The following is a 24,363-nucleotide window of genomic DNA, read 5'->3' on the forward strand; positions in this document are numbered from 1 at the left end:
ACTCGAAGACAACATGAGGGTTAAATACGGTTAATCTCATTTGGTGCAGACTCTTCTAGAGCCAAAGCTAACAATGACTTTCCATTGTCGATTATTTTCTCAATTAATCGATTTGGTTGGTCTATAAAATGTCAGAAAAGGTGAAACATTGTCAATCATTTTTTTTTCCACAGCCCAAGATGACATCCTCATTGTCTTATTTTGTCCAAAACTCAAAGAGATTCAGTTTACTGTCATAGAGGTGTAAAGAAAACAAAACATGTTCACCTTTAAGAAACTCTGCAATCAGAGAATCTTCCCTTTTTTGTCATTAAAAATCATCTATGGCAGACTTCTCATTTGTCCAACTATTTCTTTTCTTTTAAATCCATCCAACGTTTTAAAGAAAACGGATACAGAGAATGTAAAATGCAAAGGAGGACAGACAGAGTATATGTTTGGGGGACCAGTGAATTCATCACAGGCCTGTCCCCTTTAGGGTCACACGTGGGTTTAGAGGTAGAGGGGAGGTTTTCAACCTCCACTATGACCGGACACTATGTCACTGTTTCACTGTGACCTTTGCCCGCAGGTGTTCGACTGATCTCTCTGAACCACATCAGCCTGGAAGCGTCACCTTTAGCGAGGCAGTAGAGGTCATGCAGAGCTGCCCTGAGGAGGTGCAGCTCATTGTCTCGCAGCCAAAAGTGATCTGTATGTGTGTGTGTGTTGTGTGTGTGTGTGTCTGTGTGTGATACACTGTGGCTGTCAACCTTGCCCTTCCTTATATTGGCCTATGCTACTGATGTTTTAAATGACATGTAAAACATGAGATTTCCGTTCTCTTCTTGTGCTGCTAACTGCCTTTTCTGTGTTATTTGTTTTGCATGGGTGGCATTGGGTTGCTCTTTATTGTTATATGCAGTATTATGTGAACATTTTTGTGTGGTTTTATTCAATTTAATTCAATTCAATTTATTTTATTTATAGTTTCAATTCATACAAGAGTTATCTCAAGACACTTACGATAGAGTAGGTCTAGACCACACTCCAGAATTTACAAGGACCCAACAGTTCTAGCAGTTTCCTCCAGAACAAGCAACAGTGCGAGCAGCAGGCGTGAGTATGAGTCATCAGGGTCCATAGTCACTGGAACAAGTGGCCTAGCGTTGATGATCGCCGCGACTTCTGCCATGAAGGTCACCAGCACTTCATGGGTGAGATTGTCTTTCAGCTGGAGGAACATAGCGTCCAGAATCCTCCTCGCCAGCCCTATCATTCTCTCCCAGGATCCACCCCAATGGGATGCATGTGGGGGATTAAAAGACCAGACGCAGCCCTTGTCTGAGAGATAAGTCTTTACGGCAGTGTTGTCAATGTTCGAGGCCATCTTCACTTCCTTACAGGCGCCAACGAAGTTGGTACCGCGATCGGAACGAATATGTTTGACCGGCCCCCGTATTGAGAGGAGCGCCGTAGCGCGTTGATGAAGCTAGAGGTATCGAGGGATTCTATGACTTCAAGGTGCACAGCTCTTATGCTCATGCACGTAAAGATCACTGCCCACCTTTTACTTTGAGCGAAGCCGCCTCTGGTCTTGCGTGAGGAGACGTTCCATTGACCGAACACATCAAGACCCACGTTGGAGAACGGGAGGATCTGTAGAAGACGATCGGCGGGCAGGTCAGCCATCTTTTGATGCTGAGTGGAGTTCTGAGCCTTCTGCATGTTACGCATTGGGGATGATGCTGCTTACTCTTTTCTTCCCTCCAACTATCCAAAAGCCAGCTGAACGGACGCCCCCCTCTGTAAAGTGACGGCCTTGATGATGGATTTGCCGTGGTAGTGTCTAATGAGCAAAGTGGCGATGTGATGCTGGCCAGGGATAATCAGGGGAGTCTTTTCGCTCTGATCGAGATTTGAATGATGAAGACGGCTCCAACTTTAAGAAGGCCGGTGGTGTCAATGAACGGATCCAGATTTCTAAGAGGGCTGTTTTTAGGCATCTTTTCCTGTTTTTGAATGCACTTTATCTCTTGGCTATAGACTTCCTGTTGAACTGCTTGGATAATCACAGCCGATGCTTTCCCTGATTCCTCAACCGTTTCAGCTTTGCAGTAATGCCAGCCCTTGCATGCTCTGTTCTCTCTGTGAGCTGTCTTGAAATGACAGGCTATGTGAATGAGGCGAGTGACTGCACGCGTTAATGACTTCCAGGTAGAGAACTTGGCAAAACATTGTGAATCCAGTTGCTTGTTTGAGGCTGTAGTGCTTAAGGCAGATACCAGAGGGCGGATGTCTGGGTCTGTGCTTGGGTCAACAAGGTCATGAGTGCGGTCAGAAATTCTGTGCTCCTGTTTGGAGAGAAATTTAGGCCCACTAAGCCAATTGGTGTGTTTCAGTTGGCCAGCAGGGACGGAACGTGTTGCGTGATCCGCAGGGTTCAGGTCTGTAGGCACGTAGTGCCACTGGTCTGGTCGGCTGGATCTCCGAATGCGTAACACCCGGTTGCTAACAAGACATAAAAGCGCCTGGTCTCATTGCAAATATAACCAGGACTACTTTACTGTCTGAGTAGTAGGTTATATCATCAAGCTGTAGGTCTAGTTCTGCTGAGACCAGGTCTGCTAACTCAACAGCAAGCACTGCTGCACAGAGTTCAAGTCTTGGCACTGTGTGTTCGGGGCGGGGGGCCAGCTTGGCTTTGCCCATTACAAATCCAATCTGGTTGTTGCCATTACGGTCTGTCACTTTCAGGTAGCACACAGCACCAATAGCTTTGACTGACGCATCACAAAACACACACAGTTCTCTTCTTACCGCTGCTGATGGTGAAGCTTCTGTGTAGCGCCTTGGGATGGAAAGCTCAGCGAGCTCGGACAGAGAGGCTCTCCATGACGTCCAGGCATCTTCCATGGCTGAAGGTAAGGGCGTGTCCCAGTCACCGTTCTCCGCTGTGAGCTCTCGCAGGATAGCCTTGCCTTGGACCGTGACGGGCGCAACGAATCCAAGTGGGTCGTAGAGGCTATTGATTGTGGACAAGACACCGCGCCGGGTGTAGGGCTTGGTTACGCTGGAGACATTAAAAAGGAAACAGTCTGTCTTGAGATTCCAGTCAAGCCCGAGGCTGCGTTGCAATGGCAGCGCGTCTGCGTCGAGGTCAAGGTCTTTGAGGTCACTCGCGTGGTCACTGGATGGAAAAGCGTCCATGACTTCTTTGTTGTTTGCTGCAATCTTGTGAAGTCTCAGATTTGACTTGGAGAGCACATCCTGTGTCCTTTTTAGCAGGCTGATAGCAGCTTGAACTGTGGGCAGGGACTTCAGCCCATCATCGACATAGAAGTCATGCAACACGAAGTGCTGCACATCTGGGTCAACATGGAACTCGTTGCCTTGAACCGACTTGTGTAGGCCTCGAAAAGCCACTGCAGGTGAAGGGCTGTTGCCGAAAACGTGGACATTCATGTGGTAATCCACGATGGCTTTGGAGAGGTCATTGTTCTGGAACCAAAGGAAACGTAAGAAGTTACGGTCTTTTTCTCTTACCAGGAAGCAATAGAACATCTGCTCTATGTCGGCTGTGATGGCGATGGCCTCTCTTCTGAACCGGATCAGCACCCCCAGTAGTGTGTTATTCAGGTTAGGTCCCGTCAACAGCACGTTGTTGAGTGATATGCCGTCATATTGGGCAATGGAATCGAAAACAACACGGATTTTCTTAGGTTTCTTCAGATGATACACTCCGAACGTTGGTAAGTACCACCTTTCTTCATCAGGGGTGAGAGGGGGTGCTAACTCTGCATGGCCGTTCCGAAACACATTGTCCATGAAGGCGAGAAAGTGGTCTCTCATCCCAGGTTTTTTCTCAAAGTTCTGCTTAAGAGATATGAGACGTCTCAGCGCCTGTGGCCTGTTGTCAGGGAGCCGTGGGCGTGGGCTCTTGAAAGGTAATGGCGCTACCCAACTGTTGTTTGAGTCTTTTTGTAGTCCTTTATCCATTATCTCCATGAACGATGAATCTTGAATGGAGGGAGCTACCTGGTTGTCATCCCTAGTCCGCTTGAACACCGTGCATCCAAGGTGGTCGGTTTCGCAGATAAGCTGAGAGTGGGCCGCCGCAGCTCTGTGATGCTAATTGTCAGTGGTCTGTGACCATTGCCTAGGCACACATTTCCAACAATGACCCACCCCAGGTCTAAATTCTGTGCGTAAGGCAGGTTGTGAGGGCCATTCACCTGTTTGCGGACTTTATGCACTCTGATAATGTCCCGTCCTAAGAGAAGCACAATGGGGGCTTGTGGGTCAATGTCTGGGATGAGGTGAGCCACTGACCTTAGATGACCATGATGTAAAGCTACTTCGGGGGTTGGAATCTCCTCTCTGTTGTTTGGTATGTCGTTACATTCTATGAGGCTTGGCAACGGGATGCGAACGGTTCCATCCAGAGACTCCACTTCATAGCCACTGGCCCTCCTGCCTGTTGATTGCTTCACTCCAGCACATGTCCTCAGTGTGTAAGGAGCGCTTGGACTTTGGTCGTTGAACATGTCGAAGAACTGTGAGCGAACCAGCGACCTGTTGCTCTGCTCGTCCATGATTGCATACAGTTTTCACAGCTTTTCCTCTGTGGCCTGGAAACACTTTGATGAGGCATATTTTTCGAGCAGGAGCGGTCTGTGAGTTCCCCTCCGCAGACTTTTGTGCATTTGTTGGTGACCTGAGACTGCAATGAAGCTGCATCCTCCTCCCCGCCGTGCTCAGAAGCAGGGCCACCTCCTGCTGCCAGGGTGCGGGTCCAGGTGAAGCGCTGTGTTGTGCCTATCGCTCTTACATTCAAAACACTGGACCTTGAGTTTGCAGTTCTTTGCTATGTGAGACGAGGAAGAAAGACATTTGAAGCACACACTGTTTTCTTTGAGGAGTGTTTTGCGCTCATCAATGGGCTTTTCCCTGAATGCTCGACACTTACGGAGAGGATGTGGCTTCTTATGCAACAGACACAGTTTTTCGCCGTCGTCGGATTCTGTTGGAGGCTCACCCGTGTCAGACGTGGCTCTGGGTGACACCTCTGTCTTGTGGACGGAGACTTCCCGTGGTCTGTTCGGCGTCCACACTGTCTTCTCTGTCCTGAGGGCCGTGTCTGTACTGCCGATGAGGCTGAAGCTTGGATCATTTGCAATGCGAGCCTGCTGGCTAACAAAATCGACAAAGAAGCCAAAGGGAGGGTAGTTCACCTGGTTTTGACGCTTGTAGGCTGCACCAGCAATCACCCACTTGTCCTGGAGACGAGACGGGAGTTTCTGTACAATTGGGTTGACGCCTCTCGCCGTGTCAAGGAAAGCCAGGCCTGGTAAGTCTCCTTCGGCCTTGGCGGCCTGCAGTTCCATCAATAGATCACTCAGCTTTGTCAGCTTAGGTCCATCTCGGTTTATTATTTTCGGAAAGCTGTCAATGCGTTTGAACAGAGCATTTTCTATTGCTTCAGCTGAGCCATATGTTAGCTCGAGCCTTTCCCATAACATGGCCAGTCCTGCTTCTGGCCGATTGATGTGTATTGCTCTAATCTGCTCAATATGCTCTGCTGACTCCTTTCCGAGCCACTTTAGCAGAAGATCCATCTCCTCACTCTGTGTCAGGTTTAGGCCGCTGATGGCAGTCAAAAAAGAACGCCTCCATGCTCTGTAGTTTTGGGGTTTGTCATTGAATTGAAGCAAGCCTGTAGCCACAAGCTCGCGGCGGGCTAGATACCTGACAAAGTCATTTACGTGTGAGCTGCCATCATTGTAGTCTGGCGGTATGGTATGGCGTGCAGGAGGAACATGGGTGTCGTGATTTTGTGGTCTGAAGTGGTGTGTAGGAAAAGCACTGGGACTGACTTCCGGCTTTAATGGTGGTGGTGACACGTTGTGTGTAGGAACCGGCACTGTCTTTGCTTGTGTGTCAACATTTTCCCATGACTCAAATTCTGAATCCCTTTCTTTTAGTTGATCAAGCACATACTGCTTTGTGCGTTGCGAGGCTTCTAAAGGAACAGAGTCTATGTTCAGGTTACAACTATGTCTCTCACTCTTTACATCAGCAGCAGCTTCAAGTGCCTCTGCTTCGGCAACGGCTGCTGCAACCTCTTTTTTATGTTTTAGCATTTGTATAGACACTTCCAACTTAGCTTGTTGTAGCCTCAGATTAGCTTCCTCTTCAGCAAAGCATGGGCGTGCCTTTGCTGCTTCGGCTCTAGCCCTAGCTCTGACTGCTGCACACCCAGCTGAGGATGAACTGGATCTCACTGAACACCATACTTGTGAGCGTGTCCTTAACGACGCGCTGTGTGGGCTCTCCTGTGTCGCTGTACTTCCAAGTGAACTCTCCTCTGTAGCCTGTAGCTCCGTGGCGCGCGCTGCTCCCGTAGCACTTGACTGTAGAGAACGGTCCGTTGAACGTGACGACGACATGCCGGCTAGCTTCCAACTTGCTCTGCTTTATCTTGTTTGCTTGATAGCTGTCGTTTCACTGTGCCATCCTTGATATGTCTGCTAATATCCTGACGGCCAGCTAAACACTTTCCCCACACCAAGACTCTGAAGATTAATTCTATTTCCACAGGTTTATTGGAGTTTGAGAAAAGGTGAAACTGCAACATACAAAAAAGGCAGAGACAAATTAGCGCCATGCTATCCAACCTCGTTTACACATGAATAAAGGCTTTACAAACATACAATCACTTTAAAATGAAGAATACCTCTACACAATATCAAAATACGAGCATACATACCGACGATGCTATTCCAGACACAAGATATTGAGAGATGCGATTGCGTATGCATGAAGCTAACACACTGAACAAATCGCTAAAAATGAACGTTGAGTTGTTGAGCGTTTACTTCCTGACTACGGGTAACGACATAGGACATTTACAACAGCGCTATATCGTATGAACATGACCAAAACAGTATAGGAATCCCCATTGACAGTTAAAAGTAAAGCACATTTACAGGGCTGCCAACTTTTCCAAAAACCTTGGAGTGAGATTTTGGGGGGGCCAACCCATATTTTGCCGCGTACAAAGCAATTTCTTTGGGTCTTTATCCTTTAGGGTTTAAATTGGGATTTGGTATATGTGGGTGGATGGGGGACTCCCTAGGGGGATCTGGGGGTATGCCCCCCCAGGAAAAAAATTTGAAAAATAAACCATTAAATGGCACTTTCTGGAGAGTTTTTTTGCAACAAAAAAAATGGAGAAATCAAGTCTTACATGATATGTGCAAAACTGTAGGGTTAGGAGCCTTTGCATTGTTGTATCAACAGGTTTTAGGGCATTCAGCATTTACATTATATAGATTATTAACTTCTTATAATATAAGAACTGACCCACACAATGTGCCAAACATAATGAACCACATGAAGAGACAGTAGCATATGTCAGCAACAGCTGAGAAGATTTGGGTCTGTGGTGAACAGGTCCAGGGGTCCCTGGTGTAGGGACCAGGGACCCAAAGTTAAATTAATGATGAGGGATCAACTAAGACCACTGAAATTCTAAAGAATGATAAACACTGAGTTACATAAATTCTAATCCTTTAACCTTTGTGCCAATGTTCAGTAATGTTTGGCTGTCATCCTCTGGCCCCACTTACTGTTTTTACTTTTTGGGGAAAATAAAGACTATTTGTTCATTTTAAAAAACATCAAATTAATTATTTACAGTTACATTTAGAGATGCAGAGGTTAGAGATGCACAATAGTGGCCCAACGTTGCAGTATCGTATATATATATATATATATATATATATATATATATATATATATATATATATATATATATATATATATATATATATATATATTATAGTATATATAGGCTAGTATAGCTCAGGTGTGTTTCACCAGATTTCTGCTCATATTTACAACTTTGTGCACATTCAAAATATAACTCCTCCCATCTCTGTTGTCCGAGATGTGGAGAGTTGTAATATAGTCTGCTGTGCATGTCATTGCTCCGCTGATATGATGGATCTCATTCAGACCGTCTGACAGACGCAGAGGCCCATTTGGGTCTCTGGTCTCTGACAGAGTTTAGAGGTGGCCGTACGCTGCTCTTCATCGGAGGACTACGCACGGATGCAACGCGTCACCGGCCCCCAGCAGAGCGAGTCCACTAACATGGACTGAAGTTGCTACGCTACCAGCCGCGCTGCTCACCTCTATTGTTACAGAGAGAGTGGACACGAAGCGACGGACGGTCTGTGATAATCAGAGCTCATACCTGAAGCAGGGAAATGCACCTGGGATGGCTCGTGAAAAAAATGTTCTCATTTTGCGACAATTTGAAATTCCACAGACAGGGAGCGCTCTTGAACCCACTCACAGTCTCTGAAAGCACAACTAGTCGATCACAAGTGGCTCAACAGGTAAAAACATAGATAACTCATCTATCAGAAATTTGACCGACCGGGTTGACACTTCAGCGTGAGAAATCGGGGGTGTGGCGTGTGCGCGTGTGAAACCAGTCAAATGCGTGTGTCTCACGGCCAATGCGTGAGAGTTGGCAGCCCTGCATTTAACTTCTTTAACTTAATAACATTTTCCTACTCGTAACAAAACAGCGACCGTATATATTATATCATCATCTCACTCAATTGTCTTTGTTCAAATGTCAGTTCATGTTGACTCATTTGTAAAATGATATTTATATATCAGAATTTATAAATGCAGTGTATATACACCATTTATAAATTCAGATTCTGATAAATATAAATACTTATTCATGCAAAGAGTTAGAGAGAAGATTTTTTTCCACTCTTGTGCTTGTATGTTAAATATGAAGCTACTGGCCAGCAGCCCTTAGCTTAACTTAGCTTAGCATGAAGACTGGAATAAGTGGAAACAGTTAACCTCGCTCTGTCCAAATGTAACAACTACACCAGCACCTTGAAATTTTAACTTTCTTTTTTTTTATCCGCACAAAAACTTGGGTGTAACTACCACCGTATCTTTTGTTCAGTCTTTGTGCTAAGCTAAGCTAACTGGCTCTAGCTTCTTAAGGGGCCAGTATACTCCACCAGACCAAATTGTTCCCCATATGTTTCTGAGTTATGGCATCAAATGGCTGTAAAAATGTTTTTTTTTTGCAGAACATTACGATGTCACAGGGAAGTTGACCTTTTGGTTAAAAAATTCCATCACTTCATCGTTTTATCCAGTTAGACATTTGTGTGAAATGTAGTCAGAATTAGCATAAGGCATAAAAAAGTCCTACTGTGAGTCAACTTTTTCAATATGTTCTACCTCAGTATTTTGAGGTAAAGCATTAACTAGCTTTGTTTTTTATCCACAGTGGGCCTCAGTCCCAGCAGCGTGTTGGGAAATTACGAGTCCCAGACCACACTGACGACGGACGGCCGATCAGGAGACGACAGCTCCGATGAGATTGTTTCGGTCATGATGACGCCAAAGAACAGCAACAGGCTTCACGTCCCCCCCCGAGAAGTACGAGTCCTCGGTTCACAGGTAGGATCGTGGTGATGGTTTAGTTGTTTTTTCGGCAGTATCTTAATATATAATAATTTAAAGGCTCCTTAAGTAAACTATAACATTTAAGACCCCACATAGACAGCCAGAATTAATGTTAGCAATAAAAACAGCATACTGTACTTCCTATAGAAGTCCTTTTCTTTATCTAGTGATGGTGATTTTTTACTTGTGACTGTTAATATCTGTGTGAATGCATTGATCAATGGGTAGGTTTGTATGCCGTCAGGCGTGCAGAGAGACAGGACTGAAGTGAGCGTTGTTTCTGTCTGTGTTGGTTTCAGAACAGCTGCTCTCTGTCTCCCCCTCTAAACTGTGTGAAGCCAAGGGAGATTACTGTGGAGCTCAGAAAGATATCAGGAAGTCTGGGAATGAGCATCTCTGTGAGTTCATGAAATGTTTTGTAGAAGATGTAGTCATGAACGATACTTGGGCCTAAATGTTGCATTACATCTACGTTGAATTACATTTAAAAATTACAGTTTTTGACAATGTGTGAAATGTTGCCAAACGGAACACAGAAACAAATGTCATTACGAGTAGAGTCCCATGACCCTTTCAATGCGGTTTCTAGGGATGTACCCAACTCAGAATTTTGTCACTTGAATCAGATTTGGCTGTTTTTTTTTTATCTCTGCTGTTCTAGAAGGAACTACTCAGCAAAAAAGGAGGTCATGGTCAACGTCATTTATCATTTTCACAAATTATACAAAATTGTCCAAAGGACAACTGTGCAGCAGATACAGCAAATAAAAAGAAATGTTGAGTTTAAGTTATAAAAGGGCACTGAGAATAAAAAGTATTACTTATTAAAGTACACACGATAAATTAGGGTAGATGCAAAAAGCAATGAAAATAAGATGGAAAAAGGTATAAAAAAAATCAATCATACAAACACGAAGTCAAGACTTTGTCAGGCTTGTTGTCAGACACCAAACAAGATGAGGACCACAAAAGCGTCACGTTCAATGGTTTATTAAAGGGTTGGGGGGTATGGGAGTGCCAGAGGTGCCGGGAAATCCAAAAATCAGCACATGTGTAGATCCCCAGTAGAGAGCAGGAGCTGGATGGTCCGAGAAGTCCGGAGCAGGAGAACACAGAAGCAATTAAGCGGATCCGGGATCAGTAGAGTCAAAAAGGATTTTCCCAAAACAGGCAGGTGACCGGTACTGGTAGAAGACGATCTGACAAGTGAGGACTGAAAAACAAGGCATTATATACAGGACTTGATGAGTGGTGAATGCAGTGCAGCTGGTAGGTAATGAGGGTGAGGCAGAGCAGAGCAGAAACAAGTGAAAGTCATCAAACGCCAATCAGCGTGTTACCAGGCAGAGAGAGGGCTCACGACACTTGTACATTCCAACAGGATGGTCTACGCCCTGATCTCTTCATACTGTCCACATAAGATAGAAATGGTTGCCATAGGAGACAGAACTTATCAGCTGAGCCTTTGATAGTGTACTTTTTTTTTTCTAGTTGGAGAATTTGGAAAAGATCTCTGATCCAGTGAATATAGGATGGTGGAGATACTTGCTTTACCAAGATTAGGCGTCTGGCTACTAAAGAAGTGAAAAATATTTGACTAATTTTCCTAATTTTGTACAGACTACCAATTAACGTTTTTGTGAACTGTTAATCTTTTGGAAGGAATTTGGCAAGGTGTTTAGAGTGACAGCAACGGTCACGTAATGGTAATAGTAAACAAGCTAAGTTAGCCCTCCGAGCTAATGCGTACTATCAAGGCTAACGGCCGATCTGAAATGTGCAACAACATTTTTTGACAAAACTAGATATACAACTAAAGCAAGAGACTATATCGTATTAAGTTGCTGTGAGCCAGTGTTGTAGTCGAGTCACCAACTGTTGAGTCCGGGTCAAGTCCCCGGTGTTCAAGTCCAAGTCCAAGTCACCAAAGAGGAGTCGAGTCACCATGACCTGAGTTTGAGCCTGAGTTGGGTCCAGAGTCCAGAATAGGGAATAAGAAGAAGAAAATTGCGACTTGAGTCGGACTTGAGTTTATGTCCAGGACTGAGTGCTCCATCATTGCCCATTACACATAAAGTAGTCACTGCTGCAAGCTGTGATCGCTCACTCTGCAGCTACTTTTATGGACCAAAGTGTGCATCCAAAAATATTTGGTTTCGGTGTTTACAACGCAAGAATAAGTAGTAAGCAGTAATTTGAAGAAGTATTCAGATCTTTTACTCTAGTAAAAATACTAATACCACAATGTAAAAAAACTCTAGTTACAAGTAAAAGTATGTAGTATCATCAGGAAAACTTAATGTATTAAAAGTTAAAGCAAGCAAAGCAGAAAAATCCCCAATCCAAACGGTTCTGTAATTAATTGGCTAATCACTTCAACTGGACTCATAGGTCCATACATTGTTGGGTAGTTTAATTATGTTTTGTGTGCAAACTTTCTTCATTTGTAAAGAAACTATTTACCAGAGTTGTCACATGAATGTAGTAGAGTAAAAAGTACAATTTTGCTGTTTGAAATGAAGTAGAAGTAGAAAGTGGAATCAAAGGAAAAGACTCATGTAAAGTAGCTCCAATTTGTACTTAAGTACAATGCGTGAGTAAATGTACTGAGTTATATTCCACCACTGGTAGAAAGAACAATTAATTAAAAGCATTAAAAGGAATGAACAGTTAGGGTAATTAGTACAGCAGCTCATCTCCAGCAGTAGGTCACAAAGTCTGCTCTGCATCTGATCTGACAAGATTAGCGAGGGTGACAGAGGTCAGCCCGTGTTACGTCACACTGCTCATCACTACTTTGAACGGAGCTGCTACAAATACTGAAAGCATTTCTTTGCATACATCAGAATATCAGATATATTTTGAATAGGGCTGAAGGATTTGGCGGAAATAATCTAATTGGGATTTTTCTGCCAAATATTAAAATTACAATTTGATTAGCATCGTAAGCATAATAACAAGAGACACCATCGAACTGCTCAATATTCCATGCAAGGATAAGAACATATACTGTATATCTTGAACATGTACTGTAAGATATGAATTGTCTAAGATATGAATCTGTCTTCATCATACCTAGAGATAAGCATGAGGACCTTTCCATAAAATCATCTTGAAATAAAACCATGCCAATCTCTAGGTATGGTGAAGGGTATGGTGAAGGGAACTTTATCAGGATGCATAGTATCCTGATCCATGAAACAAATGGCTTTTAAAAATAAAAATCTGCCTGTCTCTATGGGAATTTAACATAGGAGTGTGTATACTTATGCCCCCTGTATTTTAAGGAAGAACAATTATGTATTTATTTACAATACATTATTCATTCACAAAGAAAATTGGTGTCCTTAAAGGTTGGATTTATTAAATAAGGTATTAAAATCCAAAAGATGATTTTATTATTCCTCTTTTTAGTCAATTTAAGCATGGGTGTGTAAACGTATGCAAGCCACTGTATCTTATGAAATTACAGTAAATATAATAATAACAGGCTGAATAAAAAATGTTAAGCCAATGTCAGTTCAAACTAAATTTTCACATTTGATTGTTCGCCTTCTTCACGGTTGGGCGCTCACATTCTTTCAAATCCTGATTTTGATTTGAAAAGGATTAATTGTTAAGCCCTAGTCCTAGTTTAGAATGAAACTTGTTGTCACTGATTGTCATCAGGGTGGTATCAACACCAACCTTCCGAATGGAGGAATCTACATCAGAAGCCTTGTCCCGGGAGGGCCAGCTGAGAGAGACGGACGTTTACATGCAGGTATTACAGCTAAATATCACATCCAACAGGGTTTAGGTCTTAGGTCTTTTCAAACTGGTTTTAGAAATGGTACGTTTGATCTGTTTACAGTCATTCAAGGCTTCCCCAATGAGGCCACCTATTGATTTTTCACAGAGCCGAGTCTTTTAGCACTTTCTAAATCTGATTGTGAGACAGCCCTAAGCATCCTGAGGTCATCGGAGGGTTAGAGTCCATCCATCTAAAATGAAGAAGGCTTTATGTGTTGCTCATATATAAAGGCTCAGTAATTCTTCATACTGTACAAATAATGAGTAGCATATAACACAATACATTAAGGAAAAAAACACAATGTAGGGTAGAATATTAGTACGTCCTTATTTTTTTAACTAAACAAAATATTAGCACAAAGCAAATCAGTTCTTTTTTGGGGGAGGGGCATTTTTGGCCTTTAATTTTGCCCACACAGCACATAATTGAATGTCACACTTTAAATTTTTAATTTTGAGCATCTTCCCCGGAGCCATAACAGCTCCCTAAATGGACAAACTGTTGTCAACACCCATTAAGATTGGGACATTCCGCTGTGTAGACGTTGGCATTAAGCTGATGCTTTCAAGAGAGAAAGAGGGATATCACAAGCCAGAAATGGAAAATAAACAACAAAAAAACTAACCTTAACTTTCTGCACAAATAAAACACTAACTGAAAGAATTAGATTATGAAAATATAAGTGATTAATATATAATGAATCAGTTTGTTTATCGATTATCTCGGGCAGTCTGTATCAGTTGATAAAGTTAATGAATTAAAAAGTGTGCTACTTTGGCTCTCCAACAGCCTGTCACATTCACTGAGTGTGACTTAATGTCCCGCCCACAACACTGTCTGACTGTCTGTTACTGGGCATTATGTTGAAAGTTTCTACTGTATTAAAAAAGTAAAGTTTTCTGTTGGCGTTTGTAACACTCCAAAAATCTTAATTTTGACTTTTTCATTTTCACTTTCAGTTTCATTAAGTACTAGTAATCTGTAATCCTTTAAAAACCAATATCGGTCGATCCCTACTTTGTGTATCCGTCTCAACCCTTCTCTATTACAGGTTACAGACTGCTGGAGGTGGATGGGATCAGCGTCCAGGGCTTCACCTACCAGCAGGCCGTGGAGTGTCTGAGGAAAACTGGGGAGGTAAAAAATGACATGTGACTGATGTTGTATTATGACAAGACCATTAGAGACCAATGATTTAAGTGTTTTTTTGTTTGCAAACCTAAAACTGTGATCTCTGGTTTGTATTCCTTCTGATCATATCTTGTTGTTCCCTCTCCTCTTTTCTAGGAGGTAACCCTGGTTGTGGACAAAGAGTTGAGGAAACTCCCCAGGGTCTCTCTGGTTGCAGACAACATCAGCAGTGAATCCAGTCAGAGCATCTGTCCAGCTACCAGCCGGCTGAGGATCAACAGCTGCTCGGCCATTACTACTGCGTCGAACAGCATCTCTGACCGGCCCAGGGACTACAGCTTTGTCACTGACGGTAGGAAACCTCAGTGTCTAGGGCTGGGACCAGATGCTTTTGTTTGTCACAAACATGGGTGCAGAATAGATTTGTATTGTGATTGTCATTCATGGTGATTCTACCCTCCTGTTGTCCTTGGGTCAAATTTGACCCATTTTGAAAAAGTTTCTGTATCAGAAATTTGGGTTCTTTCAACCAAATTGTCAGAAACAATGACATGGATGGTTCCCTACAATGATCATAACAAGTAAAATAAAACAATCAGTTCACCACTTTCATTACATTTGGTTTAATTCAATTTTATAGCATTGAAAAAAATGATAAAAGAACGTTAAAAAAGTGAAAAAAAATGTCTGAAAAAAAAACACAAAAACTTCAAAAAGCAGCGAAAAATATGATAAAACATTGGCCAAAGTGACACAAAACTTGGAAAAAGTGACAAAACGTTAGGAAAGCGACAAATAGTGACCAGATATTTAAAAAAAATTCCCAGAAAAACTAAAGTTGCATGATCGATGTTAAGTCAACACATGGGCTAGAAGTATAGCGTTTCCATCGTATTGAATATTGCGATTTCTTTCTTTTAAAACAAAATGTACTATACTCTTTAAGATACAATATATCATGAGACATTTCTAAAAACCTTAAAAATAAGGCACATCACATGTCGGTCAGTCAGTCTAACACTTATTTAATTTGTAAAGAAGAACATAACATGTGTTTTATGCATTTATTGCATTTTCTGCTTTTGGTCTGTTTTGCTGGAAACTGATGTGAGTCGCCTTAGGTTTTTAATTTTATGGAATTGGTAAAAGAATAATAAAAAACATACAGTGGTGTGAAAAAGTGTTTGCCCCCTTCCTCATTTCCTGTTCCTTTGCATGTTTGTCACACTTAAGTGTTTCGGAACATCAAACCAATTTAAACAATAGTCAAGGACAACACAAGTAAACACAAAATGCAATTTGTAAATGAAGGTGTTTATTATTAAAGGTGAAAAAAAATCCAAACCATCATGGCCCTGTGTGAAAAAGTGATTGCCCCCTAAACCTAATAACTGGTTGGGCCACCCTTAGCAGCAACAACTGCAACCAAGCGTTTGCGATAACGTGCAATGAGGCTTTTACAGCATCCTGGAGGAATTTTGGCCCACTCATCTTTGCAGAATTGTCCTAATTCAGTTACATTAGAGGGTTTTCGAGCATGAACAGCCTTTTTAAGGTCATACCACTACATCTCAATAGGATTCAGGTCAGGACTTTGGCTAGGCCACTCCAAAATCTTCATTTTGTTTTTCTTCAGCCATTCGGTGGTGGACTTGCTGGTGTGTTTAGGATCATTGTCCTGCTGCAGAACCCAAGTTTGTTTCAGCTTGAGTACATAAACAGATGGTCGGACATTCTCCTTCAGGATCTCTTGGTAGACAGCAGAATTCATAGTTCCTTTTATCACGGCAAGTCTTCCAGGTCCTGAAGCAGCAAAACAGCCCCAGACCATCACACTACTACCACCATATTTTACTGTTGGTATAATGTTCTTTTTATGAAATGCAGTGTTCCTTCTATGCCAGATATACTTGGACAGACACCTTCCAAAGAGTTCCACTTTTGTCTCATCGGTCCACAGAATGTTATCCCAAAAGTCTTGGGGATCATCATGATGTGTTGTGGAGAAATTGAGACGAGCTTTGATGTTCTTTTTGCTCAGCAGTGGTTTTCTCCTTGGAACTCTGCCATGCAGGCCATTTTTGCCCAGTCTTTTCCTGATGGTGGAGGCATGAACGCTGACCTTAACTGAGGCAAGTGAGGCCTGCAGTTCTTTGGACGTTGTTGTGGGGTCTTTTGTGACCTCTTGGATGAGTCGTCGCTGCGCTCTTGGGGTAATTTTGGGCGGCCGGCCACTCCTGGGAAGGTTCACCATTGTTCCATGTCTTCGCTATTTGTGGATAATGGCTCTCACTGTGGTTCGCTGGATTCCCAAAGCTTTGGAAATGGCTTTATAACCCTTTCCAGACTGATAGATCTCAATTACTTTCTTTCTCAATGTTTCCTGAATTTCTTTGGGTCTCGGCATGATGTGTAGCTTTTAAGGATCTTCTGGTGGACCTTACTGTGTCAAGCAGCTCCTATTTAAGTGATGCCTTGATTGTGAACAGGTGTGGCAATAATCAGGCCCGGGTGTGGCTAGAGAAATTGAACTCAGGTGTGGACAACCACAGTTATAGTATGTTTTAACAAGGGGGGCAATCACTTTTTCACACAGGGCCATGATGGTTTGGATTTTTTTTCACCTTTAATAATAAACACCTTCATTTACAAATTGCATTTTGTGTTTACTTGTGTTGTCCTTGACTATTGTTTAAATTGGTTTGATGTTCCAAAACACTTAAGTGTGACAAACATGCAAAGGAACAGGAAATGAGGAAGGGGGCAAACACTTTTTCACACCACAGTAGATTCTGAGGAAAAGAATCGTTTGATACAAAAATCATGATACATACATGAATCCATGTTTTCATCCACCTCTATTACTTTAGGTTTAGGCCAATGGACCTTTAATTTAAGTGAACAAAATACATACTGTATAAGAAACATACAGTTTCTTATACATACTATATAAGAATCAAAATCAGAATCAGCTTTATTGGCCCGGTTTGCGTAAACAAACAAGGAATTTGACCTTGGTTTATGTTCACTCACTTAACGTACAGTACAAAGAATAAAAACAGACATTAAAAAATAAAAATACTTTTAAGAATACAGTATAACCATAGAATTGACAAATTTACAAGAAATATACAATTATAGAGAGGGATGGATCAGGCAGTATCAGTATAGTCTGAGATTTAACCCTCCTGTTGTCTTCGGTTCAAATTTCCAAAAAGTTTCTTTAATTCACTACTTTCATTGAATATGTCAGTGAAATGAATTTGTCAATTGTATAGTATTTGGAGAAAAATCAATTGGTAAAAGAACTTTAAAAAAGTAACAAATTTAAAAAAAGAGAGAAAAATGTCAATAAAGTGACAAAAATGTAAAAAGAAGGTGACAAATGTAAAAAAAAAAAAAGCTTTGAAAATGTGGGGGGAAAAACATGAAAATTTCAAAAGGCTCAGAAAAAGTCGACAAATGTTGAAAAAGTGACAAAAACATTGGTGGAAAGCCACAAAAGGGTTGAAAAAGATGGAAAAAAAACCTTTGTAATGGTAATATATTAGTAACAATGTTTGTAGTTGTAAAATTGAAATATACATGAATATAAATGTGCTGTATTTATATAGCGCTTTTCCAGTCTTAACAACTGCTCAAAGCGCTTTTACATCTACAGGAAACATTCACCATTCACACACATTCATACACTGTGGCCGGGGCTGCCGTACAAGGTGCCACCTGCTCATCAGATAAACATTCACACACATTCACACTCCGATGCGCAGCACCGGGGGAAACTTGGGGTTCAGTGTCTTGCCCAAGGACACTTCGACAATGACTGCAGGGGCGGGGATCGAACCACCAACCCTCCGATTGGCAGGCAACCGCTCTACCACTGAGCCACAGCCGCCCCTGTGAAGTAGATGAGCAGAACAGTGAACGCCAAGGATATCTTTCTGGGAACCCATATTGAATACAAATGGATCAGTGTGCAGTTCCCTCACAGAGACAGAACGTTATGTCACAAAATCTACCAAGGAAGAACCTGCGTGTGGGAGCCTGTGAGCTCTAAGCTGCGTTGTGCATTAATAGCCAGGTTAGTCTGGTGACTTCAAGGTGAACCTTCACACACTTTCTTCTCTTGGTTCTGATCTTCCTTACTGACCTTCTTCTTTTTATTCCCCCTGGCCTCCTTTATCCTTCGGCCTATATCTGTCGGTTCACATCTCTCCTCTTTCATGTTTTAACTAGAGCTGTCAATAAATATTATACAAATATTTCCTTACGATTAATCGCATGATTGTCCATGATAGTTTCTTGAAATTGCCACAATGTTTTTTTTGGGGGGGGGGGCTTAATAGACAGGACAGCTAGATGAGAAAGGGGGGAGAGACTGGGATTACATCCAGGAGATTGTCGCAGGTTGGGCTCAAACCCTAGAACTCTGCGTCAAGGCACAAACCTCTAAGTATATGTGCGCCTGCTCTACCGACTGAGCTATTGCCATGAATTAATCACGCGGTTTGTATATGCATACGCATATGTATATATACCATTGGGAATCAATTATCACCACAGAATCTCATAGCAGTGAGTGTTTCCCCCAAAAAAGTTGTTTAGCCCGGTTGCAAGTGTCTTTTTTGACTTGGGCCCGGCTGGGGGCCAGTCACACACTGATGGCAGCATTAATGTAGAGCCCAATAGTTTCTGTGAAAACCGAATCGTGGATAGAATTGCTAAATTGAGAATTTAAAAAAAAAGCTACAAGACTAAAAGCTAACTGCAGGTTTGAAAATAGTTTCCTAAGTTTCCAACTGAGCTGCCTCATTATAACTGTAGTAGTTTAAAAAAACATATTAAAATACATTAAAAAATAATTCCCAGTGGCTTAGGCCTGGTGGGGGGCAACTCAGGCCCGGTGGGCCACCGGGATTGCAATGCACTGGGGGAAACCCTGGCAGTGTTTCTCTTACTATTAATTATTGTTTTTTAAATTTGAAGTCACATATTAAAATCAACACTACGTAACTCTTAGCACGAGCTGTAGTCCCAGTGAGACGACCTGTAGGGGGACCAAAGCGGCGGGTCCCACAAGCTGTAGTCCCAGTGAAACAACCTGTGGGGGGACCAAAGAGGTAAAATTTACATAGTGTTTAAATCTCTCCAATCTTAATCCCTCTACAGTGTATGCAGCTCTTTGTCTGTAGTTCAACAAAGACCATGTTGTGCACATCAATGCAGTTGCTGGTGCAAGACAAAAAAGTAGTTTTAGTCGCACAATGTTTTGGCCCATAATTTGGCCTTTCCTCACACCAGAGGAAACGCTGTGTGCCATTGTGTGCCTCATTTTACACTATTAATGTATTTTTTCGGAGCATTAAGCTGTTGTGTGGACTTTATCTTCTCTGTCTGTAGTCACCGCTCTGTAGTCTCACTGAATGCCCCGCCCACAGCTCTATCTGATTGGTTACACGTCATGACAATCAACACCACTGGAGGCGGCTGTGCCTCTGGCGGTCAGAGCTGCGCCGGTGAGCAAGGCGAAGGCCGAGCGGAGCTGTTTTTTAAACGTTTGCAGTGGATATTACTATATTTGCAGCACAGTCCTCTATGTTGAAGTTACAAAAATACCCAGTGTTTCCATTGGCAATGTTTGGACGACACAGAGAAGCCCAATAGTAGTTACTGAATGTTCAGTTCAGTGTCAATTTATTAAATTGGTAACCTAAAATTAATACAAGACGTGAGGACAAAATAGCCAATGTCCGTTGACACCTCAACCCTCCAAATGTCCCTCTCTTTTACGTAACTTAATGTTTGTATCTGTTACGGACAACTGAATACAAGTTTGACTTCAAAATGGTGTTATGATTGATTTTACTGTTGCCTTTCATCATATCTACAGAAGGATGAAGAGGGCATGCAAGTAATGATTTCTTTATCTTGACTCTGAATTTATTTATTTTTTAATCTTGATATAACAAGCCTTAATTTTTTGTTATGACCAAAACAATTGTTCTGTGATTAATCGGTTCTGACCATATTTTAAGTGGACACATTTTTATCTAACTATTTTTAAAGCTCCTCTTATGTGATTAATGATAATAATAACCATAAAACTACCAAATGAGGCCAACTGCTAAAAAAATGTAGTTTCTTAAAGGAAACTATGTTTGAGGAAATATGTTAATTTATTTAACAGTTGAGAGTTTGACACCCCTCTTATAATCCATATGGTGAATATATGGCTACAGCTAGCTGCCAATTAGCTTAGCTTAAAACAAAGACTGGAAACTAGTGATGTACTGCAATATTTGGTATTGATCCAATACCAAGTAAATCCAGGGCCTGTATTGCTGATACTGATACCGTTCCTTGCCGAGTCTACTTTGCAGTGGCACCGTGGCTCAATTGTTATTGGTTTAATAGAAATAAACCAGAGCACATTTTCCTACTATTGCGTAACGATGTGTGGACTCCCCAGACCCTCATCCGCAGCGCTGTGGCTATTAGGGGTGGGGGGAAAAAAATCGATACAGCATAGTATTGCAATATTTTCAGTGGCAATATTTTATCGACGATATACAGATCTTTTATTATATATGTGTTGGTCAGTTTGTCTGCTTGACAATCCCATTTTACAGCAATAAAGTGAGATAAACAAACAGAGAAATGTATCTTTTTAGATAAAACCGATGTTGACAAAATTTCCTTTTGGGGACTGTCATGGGGCTAGCCCATGCCTTCATGTAAATCTGGGGTAGCATGTGGTATCATGCTAAGCTAACCTTTGTATGTCCAGTAAATGGGAACGGTTAGTGTGAGCAGTAGCATGTGGGTTTGTCATTTTATTTCAGTACTTGTCAAACGACTAGGAATCATGTTTGGATAAAAGCAACACATACATAATTCAGTTCAAGTTATTTATTTTAGTTTCATTCACCTGTTCTCATTGCAAGCAGGGGTCTAATTGGCAAACAGGAAGTGATAAATTCTGGAGTAATTTATAGAGGGGAAGATCTGGAATGGCCCAAGTGTCAGCCAGTCCAGAGGGGTGTACAGAGTGTCTAGAGTTTTGTTGTGAGAACTTGTTCAGCATGTAACATTTCATTTTTGATGTTATTGTTGACATAGCGTGTAGTCATGAAGCCATAAAGGTTTGGGAATGCTGAATTAACACAATAGGGTTTGATTGATTTCCAATTAACTTTGGTTTGTCTTGTAGGAGGGGCTTCTTCTATAAAGGAAAGAGGCTGAGGCTCCTCTGGGGGAGATCGACTTTGGCCAGGAAGAGTACAGTTGCTAGGGCCCCAACAGTCCGGGGCTTATTTAGCCTTTTTATTATTTTGTTTGATATTAGTTGGTGATAGTAATTTCAATAGTTAGTATTTAGTTTTCATGTTTTATTTTTATTTTTTATTTTTCAATAAGTCATTCTGGCAATTCTGCAATTCCTTGTGACTGCTGAAGAAATAAATCAAGTCACCAGGTGAAGAACTCCAGAGTCCAGTCCTTCTTCTTCCACTATGGGGCTAATCATTACAGGGACATCAGTTGAAATTGGGAAAAATTTGAAGTTGGAAAAAATGTTATGAATTGCAATATATCGCAGAATAACGTTAACGTTACAGTAGCCTACACAGTACAGCAGCAAAGACCCCCACGGGGGTTTAACAATCATATGACATGAGTTCCACCAATCAGAGGCACCACTTTGGGATTGTGAGATTCTTCGGGATTGTGGGTAATGAAGTACTTATCCAAGACATTGCAAGTAAAAGACTCAAAACAAGTTTTGTGCCCTATGAACTTTTGGCGTCTTCATGAGTATATATTATCGCTTAGTCATGTCGTAGCTGGTTTTAAGTTTACCATCGACAGTTACGACTTTATGGCTTACACTTCAATTGTCAATGGAGAAATTGTATTGTATTTTTACTGCCGGAACCGGCTGTGGGCGGGACTGTTGAGGTCTACGTCCGTGCCTGGGTCTGTCTGAGGTTTCTCCCTAAAAGGAAGATTTCCTCACCACTCGATGTTTCTTCCCAAAGTAGAGTTTTTACTCGCCACTGTCACACGAAATGCTTGCTCTTGGGGGAATTACTGGAATTGTTGGGTCTTTGTAAATTATTGTGTGGTCTACATTAGGGATGTAACGATGTCAAAATCTCACGGTACGATACAATTTCGATATTGACCTCACGGTACGATATTTATTGCGATATTGTTAAATAGCTCACAATATTGTTAAATAGCTCACGATAGTGTTTGTAATGATAATAGCAAAAAAAATACAGACATTTTTTCTGCTTTTGCCAGTCAACAGGCAATTTATTGTTGTATTTATGGATCATGACAACATAAAACGCTCATCACATAGTGCCTTTAAAGTGCAAGTTGTAGTCAGGAACATCAATATTCTGTTGATTGATTGAACTCAGCTTGGCCACTAACCTTTTAAATCGTTTACCATCTACAGCAGAAAAGGAACGTAAATCACACGCTCTGTATTCTGCGATGTACCTCGGGATTTCTTGAGCCCTTGCGCTGTTGTGTGGCATAGTTGTTGAAAATGCCTCCTTCAGGGTTTTTTGACAGGACATTCTTTGTGAGAGAATCTGCAAACTTTCCGGATGATGAGTCGTCAGATGACTTCGCATATTGCTGTGTTTCCCGTGTTGTATCGCGGTTTACTGTGGCAGTGCTTGTCTGTCCACCACCTTCTCTCCTTTTGCGTTTTTTTTTGACACGGCGAAACCAAAATGTTTCCAGACATCTGACTTAAAAAGCTGCCGGGGCTGGCACAATCTCAACTTCGGGGTTGTTTTCATCCTCACAAGTACCGCTATCGGCCATGCTGGCTTGCTGTGAGCTTGTGTGAACAGCGTGCCGCGTGCAATCCTATTGGCTTAAGAACGGTTGGTATGACGACGCAGCGCAAAGGATCATGGTCTATGTAGTTAACAATGATTTGTTCCGTGGGACTGTTTATTCCTCTTGCTTTTTGACGGACACCTGTCCTTTTATTATTGTAACCCAACCACGACGATATCGAGACAAGTTTACCACCGCGATAGCGCGATAACGTCAATATCGTTACATCCCTAGTCTACATAATACAATACCGTATTAAAAAATAGTTATGTCATGTAATCATGCACACACTGATTAAGACTTTAAGCACATTGTTGGGACCATCTCTGAAGAAAGCTGGGTGAGATTTTGATGGTTTCAACAAGCTTTTCATTTATTTGGCAAAAAAAAGGAGATTGTGTATTGCCATCTACAGGAACCTATGTGCCTTTTTAGCACACAAAGATTGAAATGTTACAGATCAGTTGAAATAACTTGCATTTATCAAACTGCCAACTTCAATGTAGCTCTTTCAAAAATGGTATCCTTTAAAAGAAAAAGAGAGGAACTCTTAAAGCTCAGTCTTTTGAATAAGTCAGAATACTTTAAAGGTACCATGACATGGTGCTAATCCCAAATGTTGCATCCCTGCTTGTTTATGTTTAAGTTTAAATTGCGACGAGACAAAACTAATTAAATGAACATAATCTAATCAGCTTTATCTGACAACAGACAACACCCCGGGAAGTAACTCTGACTAAAGGTGCCAATGGCCTGGGCTTCAGCTTCCTGATGTGCGAGCTGGATCCGCCCACTACGGACTTTGGAAGCCTGGTGTGGATAAAACAGCTTTTCCCCGGCCAGCCGGCCGAGCAGAGCGGCAAAATCCAGGAGGGAGACATCCTGTTGGCCATCAACGGCCAGTCCCTCAAGGAGATGTCCTATACGGTATGGGCAGTAGTAAATGAAGTTCATCCATTCGTCTTACTAATATCAGTTAATCCTTGATTTGCTCATATGTGATAGGCTACTTTTCTTTAATTTACTTGTTATCATTTGCACCAGGATGGATCAGTTTGATACATGACTGCACACAAGTTGAACTGAGCCTT

General features: G+C 41.9%; 1 protein-coding gene across 1 annotated transcript; it reads left to right on the forward strand.

Moving 5' to 3' along the window:
- The first annotated feature begins 9,220 nt into the window (after positions 1-9,220).
- On the forward strand, positions 9,221-24,012 carry LOC116677244 (tyrosine-protein phosphatase non-receptor type 13-like). Its single transcript, XM_032507848.1, has 6 exons — positions 9,221-9,483; positions 9,789-9,887; positions 13,159-13,252; positions 14,334-14,419; positions 14,570-14,765; positions 23,984-24,012. The coding sequence occupies exons 1-6, from the start codon at positions 9,415-9,417 to the stop codon at positions 24,010-24,012; spliced, it is 573 nt and encodes a 190-aa protein (XP_032363739.1). The 5' UTR covers positions 9,221-9,414.
- Positions 24,013-24,363: the final 351 nt, after the last annotated feature.

This window comes from Etheostoma spectabile, unplaced genomic scaffold (genome assembly GCF_008692095.1).
Source record: "Etheostoma spectabile isolate EspeVRDwgs_2016 unplaced genomic scaffold, UIUC_Espe_1.0 scaffold00004594, whole genome shotgun sequence".
NCBI classification, from domain to species: Eukaryota; Metazoa; Chordata; class Actinopteri; order Perciformes; family Percidae; genus Etheostoma; species Etheostoma spectabile.

What these genes read in the sequence shown, in the direction of transcription:
- LOC116677244 (XM_032507848.1), top strand. Translation starts at nt 9,415, where the DNA reads ATGATGACGCCAAAGAACAGCAACAGGCTTCACGTCCCCCCCCGAGAA. An exon ending in GTCTGGGAATGAGCATCTCT is followed by an intron (nt 9,888 to 13,158) that starts GTGAGTTCATGA and finishes GATTGTCATCAG; the next exon opens with GGTGGTATCAACACCAACCT. An exon ending in GTCTGAGGAAAACTGGGGAG is followed by an intron (nt 14,420 to 14,569) that starts GTAAAAAATGAC and finishes CCTCTTTTCTAG; the next exon opens with GAGGTAACCCTGGTTGTGGA.